General features: G+C 53.9%; 1 protein-coding gene across 3 annotated transcripts in view; it reads right to left on the bottom strand.

Annotated features, from left to right (window-relative positions):
• The window catches only part of FGD5 (FYVE, RhoGEF and PH domain containing 5), a 117,381-nt gene extending 89,654 nt beyond the window's left edge, over positions 1 to 27,727 (bottom strand). For 2 of the 3 annotated variants that reach the window (XM_040246690.1, XM_040246691.1), the window contains exons 1-2: positions 27,619 to 27,727; positions 13,894 to 16,453 (exon numbers count right to left, since the gene is read on the bottom strand). In XM_040246690.1, the coding sequence (XP_040102624.1) occupies positions 13,894 to 16,453; positions 27,619 to 27,631 (2,573 nt within the window). In that variant the 5' untranslated portion in view covers positions 27,632 to 27,727. Of the gene's footprint in view, positions 1 to 13,893; positions 16,454 to 26,532; positions 26,661 to 27,618 lie in introns of all 3 variants that reach the window. The other variant, XM_040246692.1, reaches the window with a different exon arrangement.
• Positions 27,728 to 27,746: the final 19 nt, after the last annotated feature.

Below are 27,746 nucleotides of genomic sequence, written 5' to 3'. Positions count from 1 at the left end.
GGTGCGCTGCAGTCCATGGGGTTGCCAAGAGCTGGACACCAACATGAAACTGAACGCCAACATGAAATGTGAAAATTTTGAACTTATGAAGGAGAATGATAATAACAAGGCTTTGCCTTCTTTGCTGGGGTTCTGAGTTAAGATTTCATGTCGGAGTTAGGATTTCATGTAAAAAAGGATCCTGCTGCAACAGAAAGTTTGAAAACTTCTGAGACGAAGCGTGTGAGGCAGCGCCCCAAAGAGCAAATAACCAAGCTTCCCGTCTGCTTCAGCGCTGCTGGGGCCTCAACTCCAGGAGGGGGCCTCCTGTTCCCCACCCCACACCGCCCCAGGGTAGCACCCCCCACAGACTGCCTCTTGAGCGTTTCGCAGGCTTCCGATGTGGCAGGCAGTAACAGGACCCTTCTGGAACCTGGCTCAGAGCTGCTGCTGAGTCCTGTAGTCTCCTGCGACCTCTCCCCCCTGGGGGCTGGGCACCGTCAGGAGCTGCTTCCTTGGGACTCGACCTGCCCAGCCAAAAATGAGCCCAAGAGTTCAGATTTCCTGGCCAGTGTGTAAGTCATGATCCCTTCCAGTATCCCTTCCACTGGTGTTTACTCACTGCCTGTGACGGAGGCTCAGGACCCCACAGGACAGTCCTGCCTGACCCCTCTTGAAGCGCAAGAGACCCTCATGCTCCCAGCACAGCAGAACTTAAGGCCTCTGAGCAGATTCTGGTTTTGTCTGGTTGAGTTCCCCCCACCCCCATCTATAATGTGTGTCTTATTTTCTTAATTAAAATGATGCAAGCACCCTGAAATTTCAAGTTCTTGGATCGTACCCTGACCTGGAGAAACTTCTCTTGGGCTCCGTTCAGGGCTCCAGACCAGCCCCATGCACGTAGAGAACGGGTCTGTTTACATAGAGACCAGCCACATCATTCCCCCAACAATCTCAACCCTGAGACGTTCGTCTTGCAGGAAAACAGCCAAAGACGGAGGCCTCTCCAAGACACAGAAACGCTGCAATTGTCAGCTGCAAGCTCAGAAGTCCCCAAGCCGAGCGGCTGCCTTCATCTCTGGGAGGCTGGGCAGTCTTGGGACACTCTCAAGGAGCTTGATGAAACACATCAATTCATCACTCAGAAATTATTACGAGGTTTTTGTCCTGTTGACCTGGAGTATCGTGAGCACGGATGATAAATCCCTCAAGGGCCTGTACTGAGCCCAGCCGGGCAATCTAGAGAAGCGCAGACCTTCACAGTATCATCCCTCTGATGGGGACTGCAACAGGGCATGGTTCGCTCTCTATAAATAGCTTTTACATCATCCCCCAGCCATGTGGATCCGAGCAAGGGGACCGTCATTACAAGCTGTCCTTTCCAAATGTCTGTGCTAAGGACATTTCCGTCCTACAGATTCATTCAAAGGTGTGTGTCCCCACCTTTGACATCTGGGGGGTCGATTCCAGTTGGGAAGTTCTCAAAGGGGGTGAGTCAGAGAAAGGGAAGAATTTATCCCTAAGGATACTTTCCTTCCTGTTGCAGCTCCATCACTTACTGGCTTGTCAGTCATGTTACCACTCTGAACCTCAGCTTCCTCTTCTAATGAGGTTTTAGAACCAAAGGGACATTCGACAAATTCAAGGCAGCGGTGCCCACGAAGCAGGAGGCAGCTGCCCCGCACAGCTAGAGCAGCAGAGGTGCTGAAGCGGCCTGGGTTAGAGTCCTGGCTCAGCTGCCGAGCAGCTGTGTGACCTTCAGCCCTTTGCCTAACTTCTTTGTACCTTGGTTTCCTCATCTGCCGGGTGCAGATTTAAAAAAAGAAAGTATCTGTGTGGCAGGGTTGTTGTTTTTATTTCTCCCCCAGATTAACTGAGTGAACACACGTACAGGGTCTGAGACAGCATCTGGCGTCTCACGAACACGCAGCAAAGCCTCGTGAGCCCTGGAACACGCGGCTCCCAGCAGCAAAGGCCGAGACTGACGGGGTTATTTGTGGATTCTCGCTGACTCCCCAGGACCGCTCCATGAGAAGGGACCCCCCACCCACCCCACACCACCGGAACCACTGAGAAAACTGCGGCTCGGATCAGACGAGGGACAGAGCCGGACTCAAACTCATTCTCTCCCGGCCATGCGCCTGCGTCTCTGCTCCGGTCAGCCACGCTGCCTTCCACCATCAGACCCCCCAAGACCCCCACGGAGGGGTAGTCGCCAGAGCTCTGGGTCACTCTGCTCTGAGTGATCGTGCAGCCACTGAGGCTGGGGGACATCACACCACACACCAGAGAGGCTGCGGAGCGAGTCCTGTCGTCATGCCTTGATCCCTTGATGTTTAGAAACCTCGCTGGGAGGAGGGAGGCTTCTTCTTCCTCACTACACTCCCTGTGCTTAGAGCACTAGCTGAGCACGGCACTCCCTTGCTCTACAACCCTCCGTAGCTCCCTACGGCACACAGTTCACATCAGTTCACACAGGGAGCAGGAGTCCAAATACAGCACATTTCTTTTCAGGGATTTTCCCAGCCTCCCGCTGCTGGACTCATGTCCTCTCAGCTCCCTGGACCACCATCCTCTTCTATTAAGAGCACTCAGATGGGGACTCAGAACTGCAGGCTCCAAGCCAGTCCAGAGCAGCTGCAGGTGGGAAAGGGGCCCAAGACTCAGATGCCCAAAAATCATACAGCCAGGGGCAGAGTTGGGACCCAAGTTCAAACCTCTGTATACCTCCAGGACCATTCTGAAGAGCACATATTCTCTGCTGTATTTTCAAATTTTTTGCTGATAAACACGTGTGTGCATGTGCTCACTCACGTCCGACTCTTTGCAACCCCATGGACTGCGGTCCACCAGGATCCTCTGTCCATGGGATATCCCCAGGCAAGAACAGTGGAAGGGGCTGCCACTCTCTTTTCCAGGGGATCTTTCCGACTCAGGGATCAAACCTGTGTCCCTAGCACTGGCCGGCGGGTTCTCTACCGCTGAGCCACCTGGGAAGTCCAATGGTACAAGTAAACGTACAAATCTGAACGATTTCAGATAATGCAAACAATTTTGGATCCTAACACTTCTTTCCAATGCCGTCTCATTAAAGCAAAATCCAAGTCTTTTACAAAGGCCCCTGCCCACCAGGGGCCGGTCACTCTCCTCACTGCATTCTGTTCTCCAGGCCTCTCCACAAACCCCCAAGGGCCTCCAGGCTCAGAGCCTCTTTCCCTGCTGTTCCCTCTGCCTGGAACACCCTTCCTCGTGATGATGTCTCATCACCATTCAGAGCTCACAGAGTGTCACCTCCTCCGAGAAGCCCTCCCTGACTACCCTGTCTAAACCACCCCTTACAGCGGCCACTTTCTATCACACCTTTCTCTTTCCTTCTTTCTCACAGAAGAATAACCTCATCACAAAGGAAAGATCTCGTTATCGACGATTCTCCTGCTGACTTTTTAGTTTGTCTGACACTCTGCCTCTCCCCAGCAGAATACCAGCTCTCTGCCAAGGGACACAGCTGACCTGACCGGTCGCTGCCACCACTGCAGATCCAGGGCAGCGCCAGGCACGGAGGAGGCCCTTGACGCGAGCTCAGCGAGGAAACGCACGAACGGCAGAGATAAGCTTTGGTCGCTGCTGTACCCTCTCTGCACGATACGCTCGTCTCTAGTCCACGGGCTGGAACATTGAGGGCCCCTGCCCGTACGCCAGCACCATCCACGCCCAGGCTGGAACAAAGCCTCCACTGGGGCTCAGCTGGTCAAGGACACAGCCGCTGACATCTCACCGAAAAATCCGTGCAATAAGGCCGTCTGCTATTAGTGAGAATTGTTCTCACGCCTCCCACAGACTTTATGAAGGAAAAGCCACATAGTGATTAACACTTAATCAGGACGTTGTCTGTATTATAGCTCTGTAAGGGTGGTGGGGGGAAAGATGGGGCTTTCATCTCACGCTAGTAAATGTTACAATCGGTGTGTTCCTGACACGATTTTCTTATTAGGGTCCTTCCTTGTAAATTTTATTGCATTTAATTAAAAATTATTGCTAAAAGAAACAGCTGCAGATGGTCTTATTTTAAGTCAGAAAATTAAAAACTGAATATTCTCATCAGTCAATTTCAACAAGCAGCACAGCCACACGCATTAGGAATGTGATGGTTTTGAGATTACGATAATTTTTATGGCATTTCCAAGTCCTTTCAGTGAAACTTAATGAAAGCTCTGCATGAGTTCATTTGTCAAAAACATAATAATAATAGGAAGGCTCCCAGCTTGCACGCAGATAGAGAGATACCAATGAATACCACCACAGGGACGTGCCAAAAACCTGGCCAGCCAACTCTCGACACCGATGGAATCGGTCAGCAGGAGGCTTGGTTGTAACCCTGCTGTCTACCCACTCAAGGATGTACAGCTGAGGCCGTAAATCCCCTTTATTTTCACAATGACGTGTATTTTTGTCGCTGCAGCACTGTCTACGGCTGTAAAAAAAAAAAAGTCAGGTTTTCACTCTCAGGGAACCACTTCACCAAAACACCTACTGCATTCTAAAGATGCGGGAAGCGGCCTTCATGCTAGCGTCTGTGCTCATTTCAGAGTCATAAACACAGCCGCTGCCCTTGGTCTGGACAGTCTGGACCATGACCCACCCCCCACGCCCCAACTTTGTTACTTGGCTTGTATCCTTTAGGTTTTATTTTCGGGACTAAATCCTGATTATTTCTCACATGTCTCTTGTTGGACACCAACGCCAAACCTTCTGTTCCAGACTGTAAAAGATGAGGAAAAGATCGAGTGGAGAGCTCTTCCCGGGTGGTCCAGCAGTTAAGACACCGCTTTTCAAGGGGCGGGGGTTCGATCCCTGGTTGGGGAATTAAGATCCCACACGTAGCGTGATGCGGCCAAGAAAATAAAGAAGGAGAAAGCTTAAAAAAAAAAAAAAAAAGATTGAGAAGAGAAAAGTGAAGGCAGGCCCAGCTGGGGCCCTGGGGGAACCGACGCCGGAGGACGGGACGGCTGTGCACACTGCGGAGGCGGAACCCGACGCAGCCCCACTGGGTCTTCATTTCCTCCGGGGGGCCCTTGGCTCACCTCCCTGCTTCCTGTGTCTTCATCCCCTCCGCTCTCCATCCTGCCTGGAAGGCCAATGAGGGACAGCGCCACCACAGCCCTGCCCGGCTGAAAACCTGCCAGGGGCTCCTCGCTGCCCCGGGGTGTCGAGCCGAAACACGAGGTGCTTCTCGGCTGGGCCCCAAGTGGCCTTCCCACATCCGGCTCACCGGCGTGGATGCCGAGCTCTGCAGTTTGAATATGTAAAGGTCCTTCCACACCCCAGCCGCCCTAGACTGTGTGTCTCCATCGTGACTCCCTCGCTGCCCCTCTGGAGATACCCTGGGGTCCCGCCGGATGGCAAAGGCTCCTCGCCGGCCCCTCCTCAGAACCGCCTGGACGGACCTCGCACACGGCTTTTATCACACTAGGCTCTAAGGACCTCTGCTGGCCTTTCTCCCACCTCAGCCGGAAACACCCCCAGGGCAGCAAGCATCACCCCCAGACACACGCCAGTACTCAGAACAGCAGCCGATGTTGAGTGGTTGGCGGTGACGGAATCAGCTGAGCTGCTGGAACATTCCACCACAAGACTGGAAATCCGGGAAACATGGTGCGGGTTTAGTCCCTACACCTTTCAACCCAGGCTCCTCTACATGGTCTCTGTGTCTGCAGACGATAGGAACGGCATTCCAGAAAAACAAGATATCGAGGGAATCCTCTGAAACACAGCAGGTCACTTTCACTGCAGTTTAACCTGCTAAACGCCACAGTCCCACGTGTCCGCCTGGGCTCCCACCTTCCTCTGCCTCCATATGGGGAGATCCTGTTTCTGCTCCGTCACCAAGTCCATGCGATTCTTGTCACCCCATGGACCACAGCACGCCAGGCCTTGCCATCCCTCACCGTCTCTCAGACTTTGTCCTTTCACGTCCACTGAAATCAGTGACGCCATCCAACCATCTCATCCTGGCGTCCCCTTCTCCTCCCACCTTCAGTCTTTCCCAGCATCAGGGTCTTTTCCAGTTGACTCAACTCTTTGCATCAGGTGGCCAAAGTATTGGAGCTTCAGCATCTGTCCTTCCAATGAGTATTCAGGGTTGATCTCCTTTAGGATGGACTGGTAGGCTCTCCTTGCAGTCCAAGGGACTCTCAAGAGTCTCCTCTGGCACCACAGTTAGAACTTTTCTTCAAATGCCCATTCAGATGCCCCCTTGTGCATGATGCCAGCCCACCCTCCTCTGGACGCCTACTCTTTGGGTCCAGAGCGTTTCTGATCTTGCACTCCAGGAACTTGAGTCTAGGTCCTTCTAACCCCCTGGACCCCACGTCCGCTGAGGTCAGTAATGATGGGACGGTTCACCTCTCCACCTCCTTCCACACAGCACCCATGCAGCTCTTGGTACAGCAGTACTCACTCCTCGAGCGGCTGTCATCGGGGAGCCAAGAGATTCATGCACCTGAATGCCCCCAGTCCTGGCGCTCACAAACTCCTGGGCACATAATCCGAGCTGCGTTCTGACCGTGGACGGCTCTGAAGGAGCCCGAAATGCTGGGCTCTCTTTCTCTGGAAGCCACTGCTGCTCGAGGCTGAGTCCTCTGAGCGGTACAGATGGCTGCTCCAACCCAGAGCTTCCGGTCACTCATCCTGTGCCAAGGCGCACAGGAGGGCAAGGGTCTCCCCATTGCTGTGCCCGGCGGGAGGGAACGGCACCTGAGTGCCTCATCAGCCAGTCCCAGGAGAGGCTGCCGCCTTCTCCACAAGCTGCCGAGACGGCAGCAAACCAACCGGCAGGCAGAAACCAAAGGAGGACGTCCCTTCGCTTTCCCTCGCATCCCTGCCTCTGGACCTCCGAGCGAAGCCAGCACGTGGGTGGCAGCCGTGCCGGCCTGACTCCCGCGAGGGAGCCGCCTCGGAGCTCTTGGGTGGAGGCCACCAGTGAACGTGGCACTTTTCAACCACAGAGAACAGGGTGGAAAGAGCACTGGGTGGAGAGTCAGAAAGACTTGGGTGTGAGTCTTGCTGTGGCGACTAACTGCCTGTGTGACCGAGGATGGCTGGAATCTCTTTCCGGGGCCTCAGCTTTCTCATCTAGAAAATGGGAACTGGAAAGCCCTAAGGTGCCTCACTGATCATGAGTTACAAGTGAAATAACGGCTACAGACAGAGTTACAGACAGTGAGATTTCGGAATCAAAACACCCCAGTCCTGGGGTGCCCAGGCTGGTGCGGGCAGCCCTGACCCCATCCCCCACAGAAGGCAGAGGCAACGTCGATGCCGCACCCCACAGTTCACGAGTTCACACCTGCTCCTGGTGTATGCATGTGAGGTCCTGAACACTGGGTCTGACACACGCACAGCAAGTTGTAAGAGAGACACGGACACCCTCTCAGTGAAAGACCCGGCTCTGCATCTGCATCCGCGGCTGTGGAACCTTGATCGCGTCACTCCATGACAGCTCGTGCTCACTGACCTTCTCACTCCCTGCTGCATTAACTCATTTCGTCCTCGTGACACGAACAGGCCCAGTACTCCTAGCGTCGCCCTTTACAGACAAGGAAACCGAGATACATGGGACTTCCCTAGTGGTCCAGTGGTTAAGAATCCACGCTTCCACTGCAGGGGGTGTGGTGGGTTCAATCCCTGGTCGGGGAACTAAAATCCTGCATGCCACGCAATGCAACGGGAAAGAGAAAGAAACCAAAGCAGAGAGAGCAGAGAAAGGTAAGTCACAGTGAGAGGCGGAGCGCAGACTGAAAGGCAGGCAGATAAAGCAATGAGAAAAAGGCAGCGCGGCAATATGTTAATGTCACATCTAAGAAGCGGGCCCACGGACATTCACTGGAAAACTCTTTCTGCTCTTCCTTAAGTTTGAATGTTTTCATAATGAAATGGGGAAAGGGGGCCTTGGGGATCTGTGTGGAGGGATAATACTGAGTGATTAAAGTAGACGCTTCATCGTGCAATAAGCGAACTTACAATTATGAGGATTTAAATGAGACACTTAGGACAGACCAGTGTGTGTGCTGTTTCTCATCAATGGCTATTTAATAAGTTATACAAAGCACCTCAAACTGTGTCTCAGAAGATACTTAATAAATGATAGTTCTTTCCCCCCGTGAAGCTCAAAATCAACATGCATTTATTAAGCTCCTAGTGCATAATCAACATACCAAAGTCTTGTGGGATATTCAGAAGTAAGGACTAGGTTCCCCCAACCAAGCGCCCTGACTGAGGACACAAAGCATTCTACTGGAAAGGGACTAGTGTCGAACTAGATGGCTGTTGAGAACACTTTTTCTGCGTTCAGTTCAGTTAGTTCAGTAGCTCAGTTGTGTCCGACTCTTTGTGACCCCATGGACTGCAGCACGCCAGGCTTCCTTGTCCATCTCCAACTCCTGGAGCTTACTCAAACTCATGTCCATTGAGTCGGTGATGCCATCCAACCATCTCATTCTCTGTCATCCCCTTCTCTTCCCGCCTTCAATCTTTCCCAGCATCAGGGTCTTTTCCAATGAGTCAGTTCTTCGCATCAGGTGGCCAAAGCATTGGAGTTTCAGTTTCGGCATCAGTCCTTCCAATGAATATTCAGGACTGATTTCCTTTAGGATGGACTGGTTGGAACTCCTTGCTGTCCAAGGGACTCTCAAGAGTCTTCTCCAGCACCACAGTTCAAAAGCATCAATTCTTCAGCGCTCAGCTTTCTTTATAGCCCAACTCTCACATCCTTACATGACCACTGGAAAAACCATAGCCTTGACTAGACGGACCTTTGTTGATAAAGTAATGTCTCTGCTTTTTAATATGCTGTCTAGGTTGGTCATAACTTTCCTTCCAAGGAGTAAGCGTGTTTTAATTTCATGGCTGCAGTCACCATCTGCAGTGATTTTGGAGCCCCCCAAAATAAAGTCTGTCATTGTTTCCATTGTTTCCCCATCTATTTTCCATGACGTGATGGGACCAGATGCCATGATCTTCGTTTTCTGAATGTTGAGTTTTAAGCCAACTTTTTCACTCTCCTCTTTAACTTCCAACAAGAGGCTCTTTAGTTCCTCTTCACTTTCTGCCATAAGGTGTCATCTGCATATCTGAGATTATTGATATTTCTCATGGCAGTCTTGATTCCAGCTTGTGCTTCTTCCAGCCCAGCGTTTCTCATGATGTACTCTGCATATAAGTTAAATAAGCAGGGTGACAATATACAGCCTTGACATACTCCTTTTCCTATTTGGAACCAGTCTGTTGTTCCATGTTCAGTTCTCACTGTTGCTTCCTGACCCGCATATAGGTTTCTCAGGAGGCAGGTCAAGTGGTCTGGTATTTCCATCTCTTGAAGAATTTTTCACAGTTTGTTGTGATCTACACAGTCAAAGGCTTTGGCATAGTCAGTAAAGCAGAAGTAGACGTTTTTCTGGAACTCTCTTGCTTTTTCAATAATCCAACGGATGTTGACAATTTGATCTCTGGTTCCTCTGCCTTTTCTAAATCCAGCTTGAACATCTGGAAGTTCACGGTTCAGATACTGTGCATGAGAGTCAATTCAGGAAAAAAGAAAGCTTTGGGGATACACTTTAAATCAAAGCTGTGTATGTGTGTGGGTGCCAAGTCTCTCAGTTGTGTCCTGTTCTTTGTGACCCCGTGGACTGTAGCCCTCAGGCTCCTCTGTCCTTGGGACTCTCCAGGCAGGAATACAGGAGTGGGCTGCCATGCCCTCCTCCAGGGGATCTTCCCGACCCAGGGACTGAACCTGTGGTTCTTACACATCTTGCATGGGCAGGTAGACTCTCTACCACTGGCGCTACCTGCGAAGCCCAAAGCCGTGTACACCAGGGGAAACTGTACACAATGTGTAACACCGTAACTGTAATGTGTGTAACTGTAAAAGGTAACAATGTGTACACTTCTATTTCCTAAGACAGAAGACAGCTACAGAGAATGTTTTAACTGGGAAAACACTACTATCCGTGTGGACAAACCTAGAAGGAAGTACCTGCAGAGGAGAAACTTTATGATCATCCATCAGACCCTGAGCTGCTGCTCTGATTTAGAGAACTCTGAATTCTATTACACACTCCACACGTTTCTCAAAGGGACGCATTTTCATTAGGAAAAGGACTTGGATTTAAATAACACGAAATGGCACCACGAGAGAGTTGCTCCCTTTTCACCATTCCTGGGTCCTTCTGATTACGCCAAGGAGACTGTCTCCGCGTTGGCCCCAGGACGCCTCTCACACCTCTCACTGCTCAGCAAAGGGGCGGAGACTCCGCTCAAGGCCTCAGCAAGGCACGAGGCTCAGGCCAGACTTCACCCGCCGGGGCTTAGTTCTTTGTCCTGTATCTTATTTTCATAACTGCCTTCTACTTAAGACAAGTAATACTGGTTCTCCATTTGCCAGCAGTGACATCGAATTTCCTTTCGAAATATCTTTAAAGTAAAAAAGATGGACTGATTTAAAGACAATCAGTGAGCCATAGTGTCGGTGGCTGAGAAATAACAGATCTGCTCCAATCAGACCACGGGACGGAGGAGCAAACGGGGGGCCCACAGGGAGGCAGGGCCGGGTGGGCTCTGAACTCCCCCTCCTGGGGTTCACCGTCCGGCTCTGTTTCAGGAGCATCGACATTTATCTTGGCCTCAGCCTCTGATCCTCACTGCAGCGAGGTCTGGGGACACACAAGCAGCAGAAGAAGGAAGGGAACGGTCTCCCATCCTCTCATCCGGTCCTGGCCAACCTCAGCACCCCTGGGCACACGTCTCAGGTCAGCAGCACCCCCTGCACTTGGTTCTCAAAGCCCCTATTCAGGCGAAGAAGCCGGGCCCCTCGCACCTGATGGCAGCTCCCGCCGCCTCTCGATGCCGTATGTCGGGCACCGCCCTTGCCCAGACGTGTTCCAGCCCAGAGCGGGATTTCTCTCGCCCTCTGCTTCCCTCTGTTTCACGCAGGAAAACGGAAGAAAGCTTTGCTCACTGATTGATGTCCAAGAGGATGTGGTTCCTGCATGGGAGATACACCCCAGCCAGCCTGGCCTGCGGGGAAATCCATTCCACAGCAGAGTGTGACGGTTCAAGACACTCAGCCAAGGCTCCCGGCTGGAGCCTCAGATGTGAGATACTACGGGGAAAGCACCTAGCACAGGGCTGGCACACAGCAAGCAGTCAGGACACGGAGAGGATTTGCATCCTCCGCGGTATTTTATTCTGGTTTGGATGAAAGCAGCTTCCCCCCCCCCTTTTTTTTTTTGGAGTAAGCATAGATAAGGTGGGCTTTCCAAGGGGCTCAGTGGTAAAGAATTCCCCTGCCAGTGCAGGCGACGTGGGTTTGATTCCTGGTCTGCAAAGATCCCCTGGCGAAGGAAATGGAAACCCACTCCAGTCTTGCCTGGAAAATCCCATGGACAGAAGGGCCTGGCAGGCTACAGTCCACGGGGTCACAAAAGAGTCAGACACGATTGAGCGACTAAACAGCAACAGACCGAGGCCACAGGCCCTTTGCGTGTGGCCAAGCAGCCTGCACGCTGCACAGTCCCACGGACACTACATACAGACTACACGGTTAGTGTGACCCTGGGGTTGGGCAGTGTGCAACCTGCCCAACGAGACCTGGCCTCCCTTTGCATCCTTCCCCCAAATTCCTGGACCAAGAGTCAGGGACTCGGAGTCCTGACACTAATTTCTCCACCAAGAGAGATTTGAGGCAACTCTCTTTCCCTCTTCGTGCCTCAGTTTCCTCCTCTGTAACAGGGCCGAATGCTGTCAGAAGTTCCCTTCCAGCTCTGCAATTCTATGATTCAACAGAAGCAGATTTCCATTTCTGAAGGACAGTCGTAGAAAAGAGGAAATGAGCTCAGATGCCTGGCTGGAGGGGGAGGAGTCAGCAGGAGGGGGCAGGGCTAGTAGAGGGGTTGGCTTCCGCCTCGGTGGGGTAGGGACACGATGGGAAGACGGCTTTGGCTCAGACAGAAAGGAAAAACCGAAGTACCGAGCAACAGACACGGCAGCTCTGTGAGGTGGAGAGTTCCCTGGGGCCTGAGGAATTCAACTACAGAACGGGTTAGGAGAGAGACCTCTCAGACATGGGAGTTAGACCACATGCCCTTTGAGATCCGTCCCAGTAGGGAGACTTCATGGTTTCAAACCTGGGCTCCATTTCCATTAGCGCTGGGGGTACACCGCTGGGGGCGTCCACACGCCTGCTAAGTCCCTTCAGTTGTGTCTGACTCTCTGCAACCCTGTGGGCTGCAGCCCTCCAGGCTCCTCTATCCATGGGATTCTCCAGGCGAGACTACTGGAGTAGGTTGCCAGGCTCTTCTCCAGGGGATCTTCCCACCCAGGGATCAAACCCAAATCTCTTACATCTCCTGCATTGGCAGGCGGGTTCTTTACCACCTGGGAGGCTTCCCCCACACCCACTGGGCTTGGGTCTTGGCAAACCCCACTGATAACTACTAATGCAGTGACCTTGTCTGCTTTTCTGCTCCCGCCCTCCTGAAGTGCACACCACTTCAGGAGGGCGGGAGCAGAAAAGCAGACAAGGTCACTGCCCCATTCTCCAGATTAACCTGGATCCCTCTAGCGGCACTGAGGCCCACCTCTGCTCCAAACCAGTTCACAGAAAGAACCAGTTCACAGCCTCACCCAGACTCGGGGCAGGGAGAGAGGGAGACACAGTAGGGAACCGTACGAAAAATTCAGGAGAAAAGCCACACGAACTCTCCCGGTATCTACACTCCACAGAGAGCTAACGTTAATGGCAAGCCGTTCTTATCTACTCATCGCTGCAGGCCCCCTTGGGAGTTCGCAGCTGTGTGGGACTCGACTGAGGTACTGTACATGCGGGGAAAGAACCAGGCTTTCCTCGAAAATCACCGCCATTCTTCCGACTTTTCATTAATTCAGATCAGGTGCCCCCGAGCGGCTAAGCGGTAGAGGCGGAATCGCAGTGCCTTTACGGTGCATCCGCGGTGCATAAGAAACAGCAAGACTTGGCAATCACCCACCTGGGATGATCAATAAGGCAGTTCCGTCAGTCTCGGGAAGGTGAGGTCAGAAAACCCCCACTGGCGTCAATAATTGCAGTGCTTCACTCTCATTCCCAAGGTGACCGAGTCCAAAAACAAACCAAAAAAAATCAGCTTGGACGTACCTCTTAAAGACCTCTATTGAGAAATTTAGCTTAGGGCGCCCTTAGCTCTTCAAACAATTTAAATAAATTGTCTTTTCTAGTTCCCTTGAATAGAGTGTATATTGACACAATAAAAAGGGATCAATCTCAATTTAGGGTATTTTCCTGATGGGGAAAGATATTTAGTTTGGCAAGATTCCAGGCCCTTCTCTTTTGGTGACTTTCCCAGAGGGGAGCAGTAAAGCCATCTGCCGAGGAGATAAGAAACGAATCCCAAATAATAATACACCTGCACTATGTTTGGCATCTGAGACAACATTTTCCAATAGACTAGGTACTCCGATCTTTCTAAACACTCTGCCTAGAGGTAGCACGGATTCTTTCCACAGGTGAAGTAACCGGGACTCAGAGAGGGAAAGCCACTCAGCCCAAGTCACAAAGCTAGAGACAGACAGAGCCCAAGGCGAAAAAACCAGTCCATTCTGACCACTATACCTATCCCCAACCTCCAGGATCTAACTCCTGATCATCTGAGGCGCTGATGTAATAAGAACAGAAATAAAGTGCAAAATGAAAGTCACACACTGCACTCATCCCCAAACCATCCCTGCCCAGGTCTGTGGAAAAACCGTCTTCCACCAAACTGGCCCCTGGCACCAAAAAGCTCGGGGACCGCCACCCTCGCCTAAGCTTGCCTCTCGGATGGTTACCGCCGCCAGCCAGCAAAGGGAAGGTGACTGTCACGGTACCTTTCTGCCTCCGGGTCCGCGCTCTGCGGCTTGCTCTCGAAAGCGTTGAAGCTGCTCATGTCCACGTAGCCGTCGTTCTCGTTGGCCGTGGACAGGGCCCGGCTCTGGTCTTCAAACAGCTTGGTAAACGTCCCGGCCCGCGCAGGCCTCCGGGGCGGGATCTGGACGTTCTCGTAGTCCGAGTTCATGGCCGGGATGTTCTCGTAGTCCGAGGTGTCGGCGTTGGGGAATGAGATGGAGCGTGGCTTGGTGAGGGGCAGCGGCAGGAAGGGAGGACGGGAGCGGTCCTCGAAGGACTCCACCCGGGACACCGTCCTGCTGAAGGGGACCCCCTTCCTCTTGCCCTCCCGGCAGAAGATGAGTGAGGAGGGCGAGTCGCAAGCCCGGAGCTTGCCCGTCCGCGCCCGGAGCTGCGGCGAGTTGCTGAGGCTCCTGCGGTCCATCTCCAGGAGCCGGGCCGGCCCATGGTAGCTGGACTCCGAGGACGACCTGGACGAGGACACGTTGACGTCCACGTGCACCTTGCTCTCTGTCTTCTTCTTGAACGTCAGTGCCAGGAACCGCTTGAAGGACGACTTCTTCTTCTTGGAGTGCTTGTCCGGGGGCTCGCTCTCCACCAGGAGTGAGGGGGAGCTCTTGGTGATGGGCTTCTTGGTGATGCAGGCCAGGTCGAACGGGGGTGGGATGTCTACCATGGACGACGGGGTGGAGGTGCCGCTGGACGGCAGGGGGCTCCTCTGGGAGAAGCTGCCTGAGGAGCCGATGACGCAGGGCAGGGACAGGTTGTCTTCCTTTCTCTTGATGCCGTGGCCATCGAGGCCGCATGCCTCGGGCTCCCGGTACAGGGACACGGGGATCTCCCGGCCCTCCACGGAGAACGATCGCGGGTACAGCGTGAAGGCTCTGGGCTTTGCCGGCAGGGCCCTGCCGACGTCCAGCGGCTTCCCCTCCAGCGACAGGACTGTCTTCCTCGACTCCGCGGTGGCCGCCCCAATGCCAGCTTCCGGCCCCATTTCTTCCGGGACCGTTTCTGGGACGTAGCCAGCCAGCTTCCCGGAGTGGGGCCTGGCCCTCGCCATGACGTTCTTCCTGTCGATGGGGACCAGGCCGCCCTCCGCATCGGGGCTCAGCTCCTGCGGGGCGGCCTGCGCTCTGGGCGTCTCCACCTCCCCGGGATCTGCCCCGCAGGGCGGGCCGACCCCCATCTCATAGGGGTTGGCATCCTCGTCCTCGGGCAGGACCAGGACGTCAGGCACGGGGGGGCCCTCCTCCCCAGCACCACCCTGCGCGGAGCCCCGCCGCTCACACCCCGGCCCGGCCTCGGGGTCCCGCTCCGTGTGTTCTCCCGGCCCCGGCTCCTGTGCTGACTCTCCTGCGGACTCGGAATAAGGAGGGTAGCTCTCACTACAGAAGGAGGTGCTCTCGGAGGGGAAGAACTCGTAGGGGCTGGCCGAGAGTGGAGGCATGAGGTCGTCCACACTGTCGCTCTCGAATGGGATGATGTGGCAGCTCTCCTCGGCTGCTTCATCCTGCACGGCGTCCTCGCCCTCCCCGGGATCCTGCCCCTCCTCCGCTTCCGCCGGGTCAGCCGGCTCATCCTGCCCACCGTGCTCGCTGCCATCACCCACGGCATCTTCACACACTTCCTGGGAGACATCAGGGTCATCTCTGGCCACTTCGGCCTCGGGGATACCCGTGGCCGACCCCTCGTCCTCTGGGGGCTCCTCGCCGGCATCGTCCCCCTCATCCCTCTCGTCCACACTGCGGCCCGGTTCTGCGTCCTCCTCCTCTGCCTCCTGGGGGGTCCCAGGGGCCCTGGGCTCCTCCTCGCCGCCAACCGCGGTATCCTCGACAACCTCGAGGTGGGCTGGGATGCTATCGCTCGGAGACTCTGACCCTCTGTCCCCAGGGCCCCCGTCCTCCAGGCTGCAGGCGCTGTGTTCTTCCGCCAGCTTCTCTTCCTCCTCCTCACTCGCCAACGTCTGGTCCTCGGTGCCCGCGGCCCCGGCACAGTCCACCCCCTCCATGTCCTCAGGGGCGGGGGCGACGTCTTGGTCAGCCTGTCCGCTCAGCACCGCCCAGGCCTCTGCAGCCGCGGGCCCCACTGGCCCGCACCCCTCGCCCCCATCCTGGCCCTCCTCCTCCTCCTCCTTGCCGGCCTCTGGAGGCCCTGTGACTGCGTTCTCCACGCAGCCCGCATCCGTGGCTCGGACCTCCCCCGGTGGGGCCCTGGGGGCCATGATGTAATCCTCGTCGGCCTCGGACTCGGAGCATTCCGGGGTGGACCGGTGCTCTTCGTAGAGGCCCCTGTCTACGCAGGGCAGCTTCCCGTTGCTGCATTTGTTCAAGCTGTTGATCACGTAGACGCTGGCCCTCCACTCGCTGGGGTTGGCCAGCCGGGGCTTCGGGGCGATGGGGGGTTTCGGCCCCCTGGACATGGAGGAGTTGGGGCTGTGAAGGCTTTCAGGCCGGAATGACGACGGGCAGAATTTGGGTGGTGTCTGTGGTGTGAGGGAACTGGCAGCCTTCGGCTTGGGGGCGACTGGTGGTTTGGGTGAATCTAAAGGATGAAAACACAGACAAGAAGGGGAGAGAAAGTAGTTATCTTTACTTCCACTCGCGTCTCCTGCCTACCGTTTTCAAGAGAACACTGGAGCTGGCTTCCCAGCCCGTGTGAGCCCGGCCTACCACGTTCTGCCAGGTTGACGCCCTCTACCAACATCTTTAAAATCCCGTGCTCATGCACTCGGTCGGGTCTGCCTCTTACGGGACCCCACGGACCGTAGCCCACTGGGCTCCTCTCTCCACGGGGTTTCCCAGGCAAGAACACTGGAGGGGGTTGCCATTTCCTTTCCCACTCAAGATTCATTCTGTTAACAAGGTGAAGAGATCTTTCTTCTAAACACAGTCCAGCTAATGGAACCCAAACGAATGACAGCCTGTGCTCACAATAAAAGCGTCCTGATCTCTGTACTCATTTGCCCAACAAGTATGTAGTGACTGCACGTGCCCAGGAGCCCAGGAAGATTTTAACAGTCAGCATCCAGGCTGCCCTCAAGGAGCCCACAGCCCCTTAGTGCAGTCTAGTCTCTACACACACCGTGCCATAGATGGCAGAGTCTCCCAGGGCCAAGAAGAGACGAACACCTCTGCTGAATTCTCACAAATCGAATTAGGGAGACCAGTCTGACACAGCAGGGACTTCTGTGGTGGTCCAGTGGTTAAGAATCCACCTTTCAAAGCAGGGGACTCAGGTTCCAATCCCTGGTCAGGCAACTAAGATCCCACATGCCTCGGGGCAACTAAGCCTGCACCACAACTACCACGCCTGCCTGTGCACGCTCGAGTCTGTGCCTCGCAGTAAGAGAAAGCCATGGGCTGCAGCTAGAAAAGGTCTGCGTGCTGCAATGAAGACCCAGAGCAGCCAAAAAAAAAAAAAGGCTGACACAACAGCCACAGGAGCTGTGGACTCTTGGAATATGATGACTGAGCACCTCCCTCTCTCAAGAATGGCACACCACCAGGCTGGGGATGGCGACGCCACCCAAGGGGTGACCCTTCCGAGGGTCACCTCTGAACTCTGCATGCCTCAAGGCTGGTGTCCAGTCAACTGCCCTGCGCCCAAACCTCACGGGGAAATCACAAGCTATTTGCCAACACGGGTCTCATCCCGTGTGGATGCTGAGGCTCTATCGGCCACGACGAAACGGAAGATGGACCACACGCTCGTGTCACAGGGTTAGGGGAGCAGGGGTGCCGCAGCTAGGGATGACCGCTCGGAGCGGGTGAAACTGCAGCTCACTTTGGCAGGATGGGAGGGACCCGGACAAGCAGGAGGGTCAAGGGTGGAATCGCCCACTTCCAAGTTCAGCATCTCTCCTGCCATAGCCAGCCCACGCCTTCACACCTGCGGCTGGGCTTCCGAGCCCCTGTCCACACTGCAGACAGGTGAGGAATGGGGATTCCACTCCGTCCTGCCATCTTTGCTTCAGCACCGCCTGGCTGTCCACTGCCCAGGTTTAGGACGTGCACGTCCCTGCTGCAGTCCAATCTCAATTCCCAGTTCCATCCCCACTAAGCCTTGGGCGTGATACTCTGATACAGAGCTGGCTTGGCGTGTCAGTTCAGCCTGGGACAGAGGGAAGGTGGAGCAGCTGGCCTGGAGGGTTGCCAGCAAACACCACCCCCTCCCACGGCATTCAACTCCCAGCTCCATCTCTGACCTCAGTCATTTCTAATCCAGGGCAGACTGACAAATGTAATGTGAGCCCCATTTATCATTACACACATCATTATTATTAATTCTCTTATAGCCACATTAAAGGGTAAAAAAGAAACAGGTGACACTAACTTTAACAATACACTTTTCAACTCAATTTACCCCAGATATCACTTTGGATATTATCATGTCATCAATGAATCATGTGTGGATCGACATGTAATTGATACTCAAAGTTCATCCGGGAGATATCCGACATTCTCTACGATGCTAAGTCCTCGAAATTGAAGGTATATTTCACACTTGCAGCACGTCACGACTCAGGCCAGCCCCACCCCCAGGTGCTCAGGAGCACAGGGGCGGTTGGCCACGGTGGCAGGCAGCACAGCTCTAACTGATTTCAGCCCATCTCCACGGGGACTGTCCCACTGGCCCCCCATCTCAGAGTGAGTGTGTGTGTGTGTGTGTGTGTGTGTGTGTGCACGTGTGCGTGTGTGCGCATGCATGCTGATTCAGTCGTGTCCAACTCTTTGTGACCCCATGGACTGTAGCCCACCAGGCTCCTCTGTCCATGGGACTCCCCAGCCAAGAATACTGGAGTGGGTTGCCATTCCAGTCTCCCGGGGATCTTCCTGACCTAGGGATCGAACCTGGGTCTCCTGCACTGCACACAGATTCTTGACCTTCTGAGCCACCAGGGAAGCCCCCGGTTCAGTATATCTGAGGCCAAAGTCAGTGTCATCTCCCCAAGCTGGCACGACAATGAAAAATTCAGCTGAGGGGCCCCAGAGGAAATTAAAAGGCGGCCCTGGATACCAGTAATACAGGGTCATAAAGCCCACGCACTCTGTTCCTGGAAGGGCCTGACTCCAAAGCCTCTTTACTTGTGTCTGCACGTAAATCTGATGAACTAACCAGCGTGGTTTCCCTGGGCACAGCTAATTGGGAGGGGGCAGTGAGAACAGGGAAACTGTCAGTTGTAAGATGTGGCAGCTGACAGCAAGAACGGGAGGAAGAGGCCCAGCGGTCAGGACTTCAAAGGCTTGGGACTTCTCTGGTGGTCCATGCCAGGACTCCACGCTCCCAACGCAGGGGCCCGGGGTTCCAGCCCTCCTTGGGGAACCAGACCCCACATGCCGCAATTAAGACCTGGCGCAGCTGAAGAAATAACCATTTTTTAAAAAAAGGTTTTAAAGACAAAAGCACTCACTTCCTCAAGACCCTAACCCATATCTACATTCACCCATACCAACAACCCAGTAAAGCCGTAGGCATCCAGATAAACAACCCCGAGTCTTCAAGATGAAAGAAGTGACTTTCCAACTCCTTGTTTCTATACACAATCAAATACAACCTAATTTAGAAAAAAATTTCTGTTCAATTTAGTTTTTTTTTTTTTTTAAGCCCGAAATATCTGGAGCTTAAAACAGCTAAGCTTCAGCTCCCTGTCAATGTGGCATAACAGGGTACCAATTATAAGCCTTTGGAGCCTGGTGATCTGGGTTCAAATCCTACCTTTGCCATTTATAAGCTATGAGGCTGAGTCTCAGATTTCTCTTCTGTAAAACGGGTACAAGAGGCTGTTATACAGATCCAAAGCTATATAATACGTCAGCAGGACTTTGCTTAGCAGTTTTCCATAAACAGAAGTTTCACTGGTGGCTCAGACAGTAAAGAATCTGACGGCAATGCAGGAGACGCAGGTTCAATCCCTGGGTCGGAAAGATGCCCTGGAGAAGGGAATGGCCACCCACTCCAGTACTGTCCCTGGAAAATTCCATGGACAGAGAGCCTGGCGGGCTATAGTCCATGAGGTCGCAAAGAGTTGGACACGACCGAGCAACCCTTTTTCACACTATTGTTATTCTAATAAAGTCAGGCTTCCCCTCCTTGACGTCTTCTCCTGATGTTAAGTCTGGATCTACAATGAAACATGACGTAATACGAGCCTCACTTCTCAACATCAGGTGTCAGACCCTGGCACGCAATTATTCTCCGGGGGGTGGGGACTCTGGTTTCTCAGGTGGTATTTCACACAGGCACCACCAGACCTGCCAGAGGGACAGATCGGTCATGAAAAATGCATCACTCCCACCGGCCCCATCCTTCCTGCAATCAAGCTATTGATCTGCAGGCGCCGTCTCCTTGGAAAAAGGTTACAGTGGGCGTCTTAGGCGTGATCCAGCGAGAAAATGCCTTCCCCACGGGAGCCCGAGGAGGGACAAGTACCCAGTGTCCATGTCCTGCTCCCCGCTCTGGAGATCAGGGCGTTTCACCCCCTTCCCCTCTGAGATCCAAGGATGGCAGAGTCAGAAAGACCCTGCCCGACCCCTCATTGAGAGAGGAGACTGAGGCGCAGGCAGGGCAGGGGACTCAGCGAGTCCAGAGCAGGGCCTCTGCAGAACGGAGTCTCTTGCTTCCTGGTCCAGTCCCTTCACCCTTTTGCCAGCAAGCATTTCTTCTATGAGATCCCCGGTAGCTCAGCGGTAAAGAATCCGCCTGCCAATGCAGGAGACGCGGGTTCAATTCCCGGGTCTGGAAGACCCCCTGGAGGAGAAGATGGCAACTCACTCCAGGATTCTTTGGCTGGAAACTTCCATGAACAGAGGAGCCTGGGTGGGCTTCACAAGTCCATGGGGTCGTGAAGAGTCAGACACAACTGAGCAACTCTTCCACAGAGCACACTTGGGGCTCCCGGCTTCTAGTGAAGCAGAGAAAGGCAAAATGCAGAGAGACTGAGGCCAGAGAGACCAGGGACAGCGAACCAAGTGAGAAATTCCCATAAGGCTGAGTCAGGACTGAGGACCACAGAGTGAATGACTGGCTTTCCTTAGCTCCCATCCAGCTCTCTGTGACCCAACTCCACTACATCAGTGTTGATGGAGTAGCTAGCATCTTCCAGGCCCTCCTCCAGACTCTCTGGATACATCAATAAGCCAAACAAAGACCACATCCCTCCTGGCCTTTACACTGTAGCAGTGGGAGATAAGTGATAAAAAGCCTAAGTGTGTTATTCATCGTATGTGAGATGATCATGAAGTCCACAGAAAAAGATCAGGAGTTAGGAGGAATCTGGAGGAAAGATGAGGAGCTTGCAACTTTAAACAGAGAGACCAGGACGGGCCTCAGTGAGAGGACCTCAGAGTGAAGACCTGAACAAGGCAAGGGGATTCAGGGCTCACCCGGCGTGTCCAAGGATGTCTGAGCGGTGGGAAGGGAGTGAGGCAGCGAAGGAGGGACAGGAGATGAGCGCAGAGGGGTCCTGGCGAGAGTGTAGATGACAAGCTGGCCCTGAGCAGGAGGCCAAGCCCCCTCCAGCTAGTGTGCTGAAGGCGGCAGCAGTGCTGAGCATGAAATCAGGGAGGCCAGGGAGGGGCCACCGGCGAGAATGACGCAGGCCAGAGAGGATGGAGGCTTGGACCAGGCTGCAGCTGAGGAAGCGGTTAAAAAGAAAGAAAGAAAGAAAAAGATCAGATTCTGAAGATGAAGGGAGAGCTGGTGGGATTTACAGACGGTTTGGATGTGGGGTGTGAGAGAAAGAATAATCATGGGCAACGCGAAGGTGTTGAGTCACAGCAACGAGCAGGGTGAAGCTGCCACCAGCTGACCCGGGGAAGGCTGCAGGTGTCACGGGAGGAAACCAGAACTTCGATCTGCACCTGTTGTGTCCGATTTCCCCATCACAGCCCTGGAAGGAGCGGTCAGTGGGCTCTTGGATGGACCAGGCTGGGTTCCTGGGTTCCTGATGGGATCAGGGTACGAGCCGGGTGAAATCACCAAGAGACTGAGTGGGGGGCAGAGATGACAGTGGAGCCTGGGACGGAGCCCCACTGGCCCCAAGGCTCCGGGAAGGAGCCGGTGAAGGAGCCGGGACGCAGGAGGTGAGAAGAGGAAGGGGGACGGCCCCCGGCTCTCCTTCCTCCCAAGGAGGAATCACACAGAGCTCCTGCGCACAGGGCCGGGTTACCTGGGTCTCAGACCACTGCTGCCCAGAGGAGGCCCAGGGGGCAGATATACCAGGGTGCCTGCTGAAGGACAGGGACAACTTTCATCATAAAAAAAAATGAAGTTGGATATGAGCCAACAATCCTACACCTGTGCACGTATCTGGAGAAAACCTACATGCCCCCAGAGTTCACTGCAGCACTAGCTACACCTGCTAAGGCACGGAAGCAACCCCAGAGCAGTGGATAATGAAGATATGTACAGTGGAATAGTACTTGGCCAGAAAAATGAATGAACTCATGCCATCTGCAACAACAAGGATGGGCCTGGAGATCAGCAAGCCATGTGAAGTAAGTCGGACAGGGAGAGACAAACGCTGTATGACACCCAAATCTAAGCTGAGCTGGTGGCTCAGCTGGTGAAGAATCCACCTGCAATGTGGGACACCTGGGTTCCATGGAGAAGGGAAAGGCTACTCACTCCAGTATTCGGGCCTGGAGAATTCCAAGGACTGTATAGTCCATGGCGTCACAGAGTCAGACACAATTGAGCGACTTTCACTTTCACACTTTCATCCAAATCTAAAAAAGTAATATGAATGAACTTATTTACAAAACAGAAACCGATTCACAGATTTAGGAAAGACATTTATGATTATGGTGGGGGGGAGGAATAAATTAAGAATTTGGAATTAATAGGTTCATTCTACTATATATAAGAAAGATAATCAACAAGGACCTACTGTACGGCATAGGGAACTCTACTCAAGATTCTATAATAACCTAAATGGGAAGAGAGTCTGAAAAAGAATATATATATAAATATATATATAATACATATATATAAATATTTGAGCATGTTTAGTCGCTTCAATCGTGTCTCTTTGTGACCCCATGAAGCCTGCCAAGCTCCTCTGTCCATGGGTTTCTCCAGGCAAGAATAGTGGAGTGGGTTGCCTTGCCATGCCCTCCTCCATGGGATTTTGCCAACGCAGGGATCAAACCACGTCTCCTACATCTCAGGCAGATTCTTTATATAAAGAATCTGGGGAAGCTCCCATATATATTCCATATATATGGTCAAAAATGTTATGAAAAAACATGGACAAACTTTTTTGCCAACCCAATATATATATAACAGAGTCATTTTGCTATACAGCTGAAACTAACACAACACTGTACATCAACTATGCTCCAATATAAAATAAAAATTAAAAAAAAAGAGGTTAGGTGTTCCAGGCAGAGGCACAGAGTGTGCAAAGGCCCAGAGGCAGTCAGATGCAAGGCCTTTGGAAATACGGCCAAGAGTCCAGTTTGGCTGAGCTTTAGAATATGGCGGGGGATTAATAACAGGATAAATCAGAGCAGGGGCTTCCTCCTCTGGGTTCAGTGTAACTTTCTGACTCTCCAGAACCCAGCAGCCAAGTATGGATGTGAGAGGTGGACCATAAACAAGGCTGAGGGCCAAAGAATGGATGCTTTCAAATTGTGCTGCTGGAGAAGACTCTTGAGAGTCTCATGAACTACAAGGAGATCCAACCAGTCCCTCCTAAAGGAAATCAGTCCTGAATATTCATTGGAAGGACAGATGCTGAAGTTGAAGCTCCAACACTTTGGCCATCTGATGTGAAAAGCCGACTCATCAGAAAAGAGCCTGAAGCTGGGAAAGATTGAGGGCACGAGGAGAAGGGGGTGACGGAGTATAACATGGTTGGATGGCATCACCGACTCAACCGACATGAGTCTGAGCAAATTTCAGGAGATGGTGAAGGACAGGGAAGCCTGGTGTGTTGCAGCCCATGGGGTCACAGAGTCGGACACGACTGAGCAACTGAACAACCACAGCAAGAACCAAGCAGGGATGGACATTCTCTCCCCAAAACACACAGCCTGGGGAGCACACCCTCGCCACCCTGAGGTACCAGTGCCCACGACCTCCTGGCAATGCGCTACCCCTGAGGATGACCCGAATGCAGAACAGCTTGTGAATCAAGATGCCAAGAGTTAACCGAGGGCGGGGGTGGCAGGTGGGGCGTCACAGCGACAGGAGGAAGAGATTTTTCACAGCCTCTGGAGATATAAATCATCCGCAGCCAGCCAGCCCGCCCCCCTGGTACCAGTTTATATTTTCTATTTTAATTAAATATCTGCCACTCACACATTCATGCTGCTGGCAGCCGTTCCCGTCTCCAGGGGATCTTCCCAACCCAGGGATTGAACCCAGGTCTCCTGCATTGCTGGCAGATTCTTTACCAGCTGAGCCACAAGGGAAGCCCAAGAATACTGGAGTGGGTAGCCTATCCCTTCTCCAGGGGATCCTCCCGACCCAGGAATCGAACCAGAGTCTCCTGCATTGCAGGGACCTTCTTTACCAGCTGAGCCACCAGGGAAGCCTCCCTTGGCAGCTATACAGAGGTTAAATGAGAAGAGGTACTTGGAGGAGCACTGGACTGGGAGCTGGAGCTCCGATCTCCATGGCTGCCTCTGCCATGAGTTGAAGGGACACCTTGGGCAAGAGCCCTCCTGTCCTTGAGCCTCAGTTTCCACATCTGCAGGGTGAGGGGACTGCACCAAGCAGTCAGTAAGTGCTGTCTGCTCTGACTGACGAGTCTTTTAAACTGTGGCTTTTCTGATGGCGTTCCCTGACATCCCCAACTCGGGCCCCTGCATCCGTTGCAACTGCAGTTCACTGTTCTCCCTTTGGAACTCTCATAACCGTATGTTCCAAGAGTAATTATCTTCCAATTTCACCTTCCAATTGCATCTTAATTTAGATTTCATTCCTGGATGCCTGCTGGAATGTCCAAGTCAAGCCTAATGATTTCTAATGAGGCTGCGGTCAGGCGAGTCTAACGACCCACAACAGGTGTGGGACCCACAACCCACGTGGGAAAAGCGTGGCTCGGACAGACCTGACCCCAACCCCAGCTCCGCCACACATCTGCTGTGTGATCCCAGGCACGTCACTGTGCCTCTCTGAGCCTGTTTCTTTCTAGGTAAAATGGAAGAAACACCCCGCTTTTTTCATAATGCTGTTGAGAAGTTCAAGGCAAAAAACCCACATACGGTAACTAACAAAGTCAACTGGCAAACATTTCCTGTGCACCTACTATGTGCTATGTACTGGATAAATAAAGCAGGCTCTCAAGCTGGACAGTCTGTTTCAACCCTGTCTCAACTCCTTGTTAGGTCAGCAACCATAAAATCCCTGCAGCTCAATTTTCCCATCTATAAAATGAAAAGGGCAACAGTACTCACGATGAGGTTACTGTGAAAACCGAACTGATACAAGTGTAAAACACTCAAGAGCAGCGTCTGGGTCAATATTAACTAGTAATTTGTTGGTCACATATAATGTGATGGGGGCTTTCCAGGTGGCTCAGTGGTAAAGAATCCCCCTGCAATGCAGGAGAGTTGGGTCCCATCTCCGGGTCAGGAAGATCCCTTGGAGGAGGAAATGGCAACCCACCCGGGTATTCTTGCCTGGGAAATCCCATGGACAGAGGAACCTGGCGGGCTACAGTCCATGGGGTCATGAAGAGTCAGTCGGATACGACTCGGCAACTAATAACAGCAACGTAAGATGACAGACACTGTGCTAGGCACCTAACAAGCTTTGTTAAATTATGAGGTCTCAACAACAAAGATCTTATTATCCCCATTTTCAAGACGAAGAAATAGACACTGAGAGGTTAACTAACCTGCTCAAGGTCAAACGACTAAGCCTACAGTGGTTATGGGGTTCAGTCCCCCGGAGTCTGTGAACCATTCTGCTGCATGATCAAGAAATTAAGAGCCAAACACTTACATATCATTACATGAGATCTATGATTGCTATCACACAGAAAAAGTAATCATATTTACGCTAGATGCAAATTACAGGATGCTGGAACCCAAGGGCGGTAAGTGCTCAGATTTCCTGGGACCATACCTGCCGCTAAGCGTTTTCTGGCTCACTCCAAACCCGGGAGTCTCGGAGAATGGAGGGCTTGCCCAAGTCTCGTGCAGGAAAACGTGGGAAAACCGCCGGGGGCTCTCACCATTGTTTTCCAGCGAGTTTTATTAGGCGTGTAGGAAAGACTGAGCCTGGCTCTGTCCCGCTAGATCCAGCAGCAGGCCCGCTCCTTCCTAGAAGGAGGGGGCTGGCTGGGCACTGGGATCCAGCTCCGGTCTTCTCTCTACTCCTCCAAGGTGGCACCCCCGCCCCCACCCCCCTACTCCGCGACCAACACTCGCTCAGGGTCCAGGTGTGTCCACGGCCCAGCCACCGCAGGGCCTGGACACAGGGAGGCGGCCACCGCGTTCCTAAGCCCCCAAGTGTCTCCTTTGTCAGATCAATGAGCCAAACGTCCCCCACCCGCACCTCACTCTTCAGACAAAGATTTTATTCATTAAAAGCACTTGAGAAAGGAAAAGCCCACAACGCACAGACACACACACACACACACACACACACACACACTTTCGTACACCCACCCAGGGCAGCAGGATATGATTCTAAGACAGCCAAAATGGTGGCTTCCTGTTTCTTTAGAGATGTGTGTTTTGGAGTTCGGATTCGGACAAGGGTGTTGGTCGGAGAGGGAGCTGCCTTCTGCTAATTTCTATGACAAGAAAAAAAAATATGAAAAGAGCGATAACCGCTCCTTGGCAGGCAAGTGAACTCAGCTGGGACGGCTGCCTCCTCGTAAACTCGCCTCTTGGAGGCAACTTTCTGCCCTCCCCGCGGAGGAGTCAGGACCCCGAGAACTGGGGCCAGGCACCGCCCATCTCTGGGTCTCAGTCAGTAAGTCTGTTAAACGGCACTCCGCGGAGGGGACCGCTCTGTCCCGTCGAAAGCATTCGGGATTTCACGGACGCCCCGACCGGCAGAGGCAGAGTCTCAGGGCAGGGACGGGACGGCTGGGAGGGAACGCCTGGAGAGCCGTCCCCTGGACACAAAGCGGGGCCCCGCGCCAGGGCCCCGCAGGGGATGCGGGCGCGCCGCTGCGGGGGGCGGGGCGGGGTGTGGTCATCTAGGGCTTTTTAATTCCAAAGGGGAGCGAGCTCCAAGTCTGGGGGGCTCCAGGAGAGGGAGAGGCGCGAGAAGCCGCCGAGGGCGCGCCGCGCACGAGTGAGGGACCAGGCGTAGACCCCGGCGGGGGGAAGAGCGCAGACGGACCCGGGGGGCCACGAGGGCCTCTGGGGGGCCAGCGAGAGCCGGAAGGGGACCCCAGGAGCAGGAGGGAGCTTTCAGGGGCGCGCCCAAGTCGCTTTTGCGAAGGGAGCGTCCCTCCCCGTCGCGAGCGGACCCCCAAGCCGCGGGCCGCGGTGGGAGCCGGAGGCGGCCTACCGGGGCCGGGGTGCGGCCTCGCCGAGACCGAGGGGCCGTCCCCGAGGTGCGGCGTCCCGGACGGGGCTGAGCGCCCCCGACGCTCTCGGCCTCCTCAGGACCCGCCCGTCCCTCGGCCGAGGCGGAAGGTCGGGGGGTTTGTGGGCAGCTCGCTCCGGAGCGCCTCGCGGGCTCCAACTTGGAGCGCCGGACGGGGCCCCTTGGCGCGCGCGCTCCGCGGAGCCTCCTACCTGCTCTGTTCATCTTCCAGCGCGCGGAGCCCGGGGCCGCCCGTCGGTGCCTCCGTCCGTCCGAGCGCGAGTCCGCGCGCCGCCTCACTCCATGGCCGCCCCGCGGGGCCCGCACCCCCCCCCCCCAA

This window comes from Oryx dammah, unplaced genomic scaffold, assembly GCF_014754425.2.
Source record: "Oryx dammah isolate SB20612 unplaced genomic scaffold, SCBI_Odam_1.1 HiC_scaffold_9, whole genome shotgun sequence".
Taxonomy (NCBI): domain Eukaryota; kingdom Metazoa; phylum Chordata; class Mammalia; order Artiodactyla; family Bovidae; genus Oryx; species Oryx dammah.
Note: the sequence above shows the minus strand (reverse complement) of the source record. Positions and strands in the feature narration are given on the sequence as shown.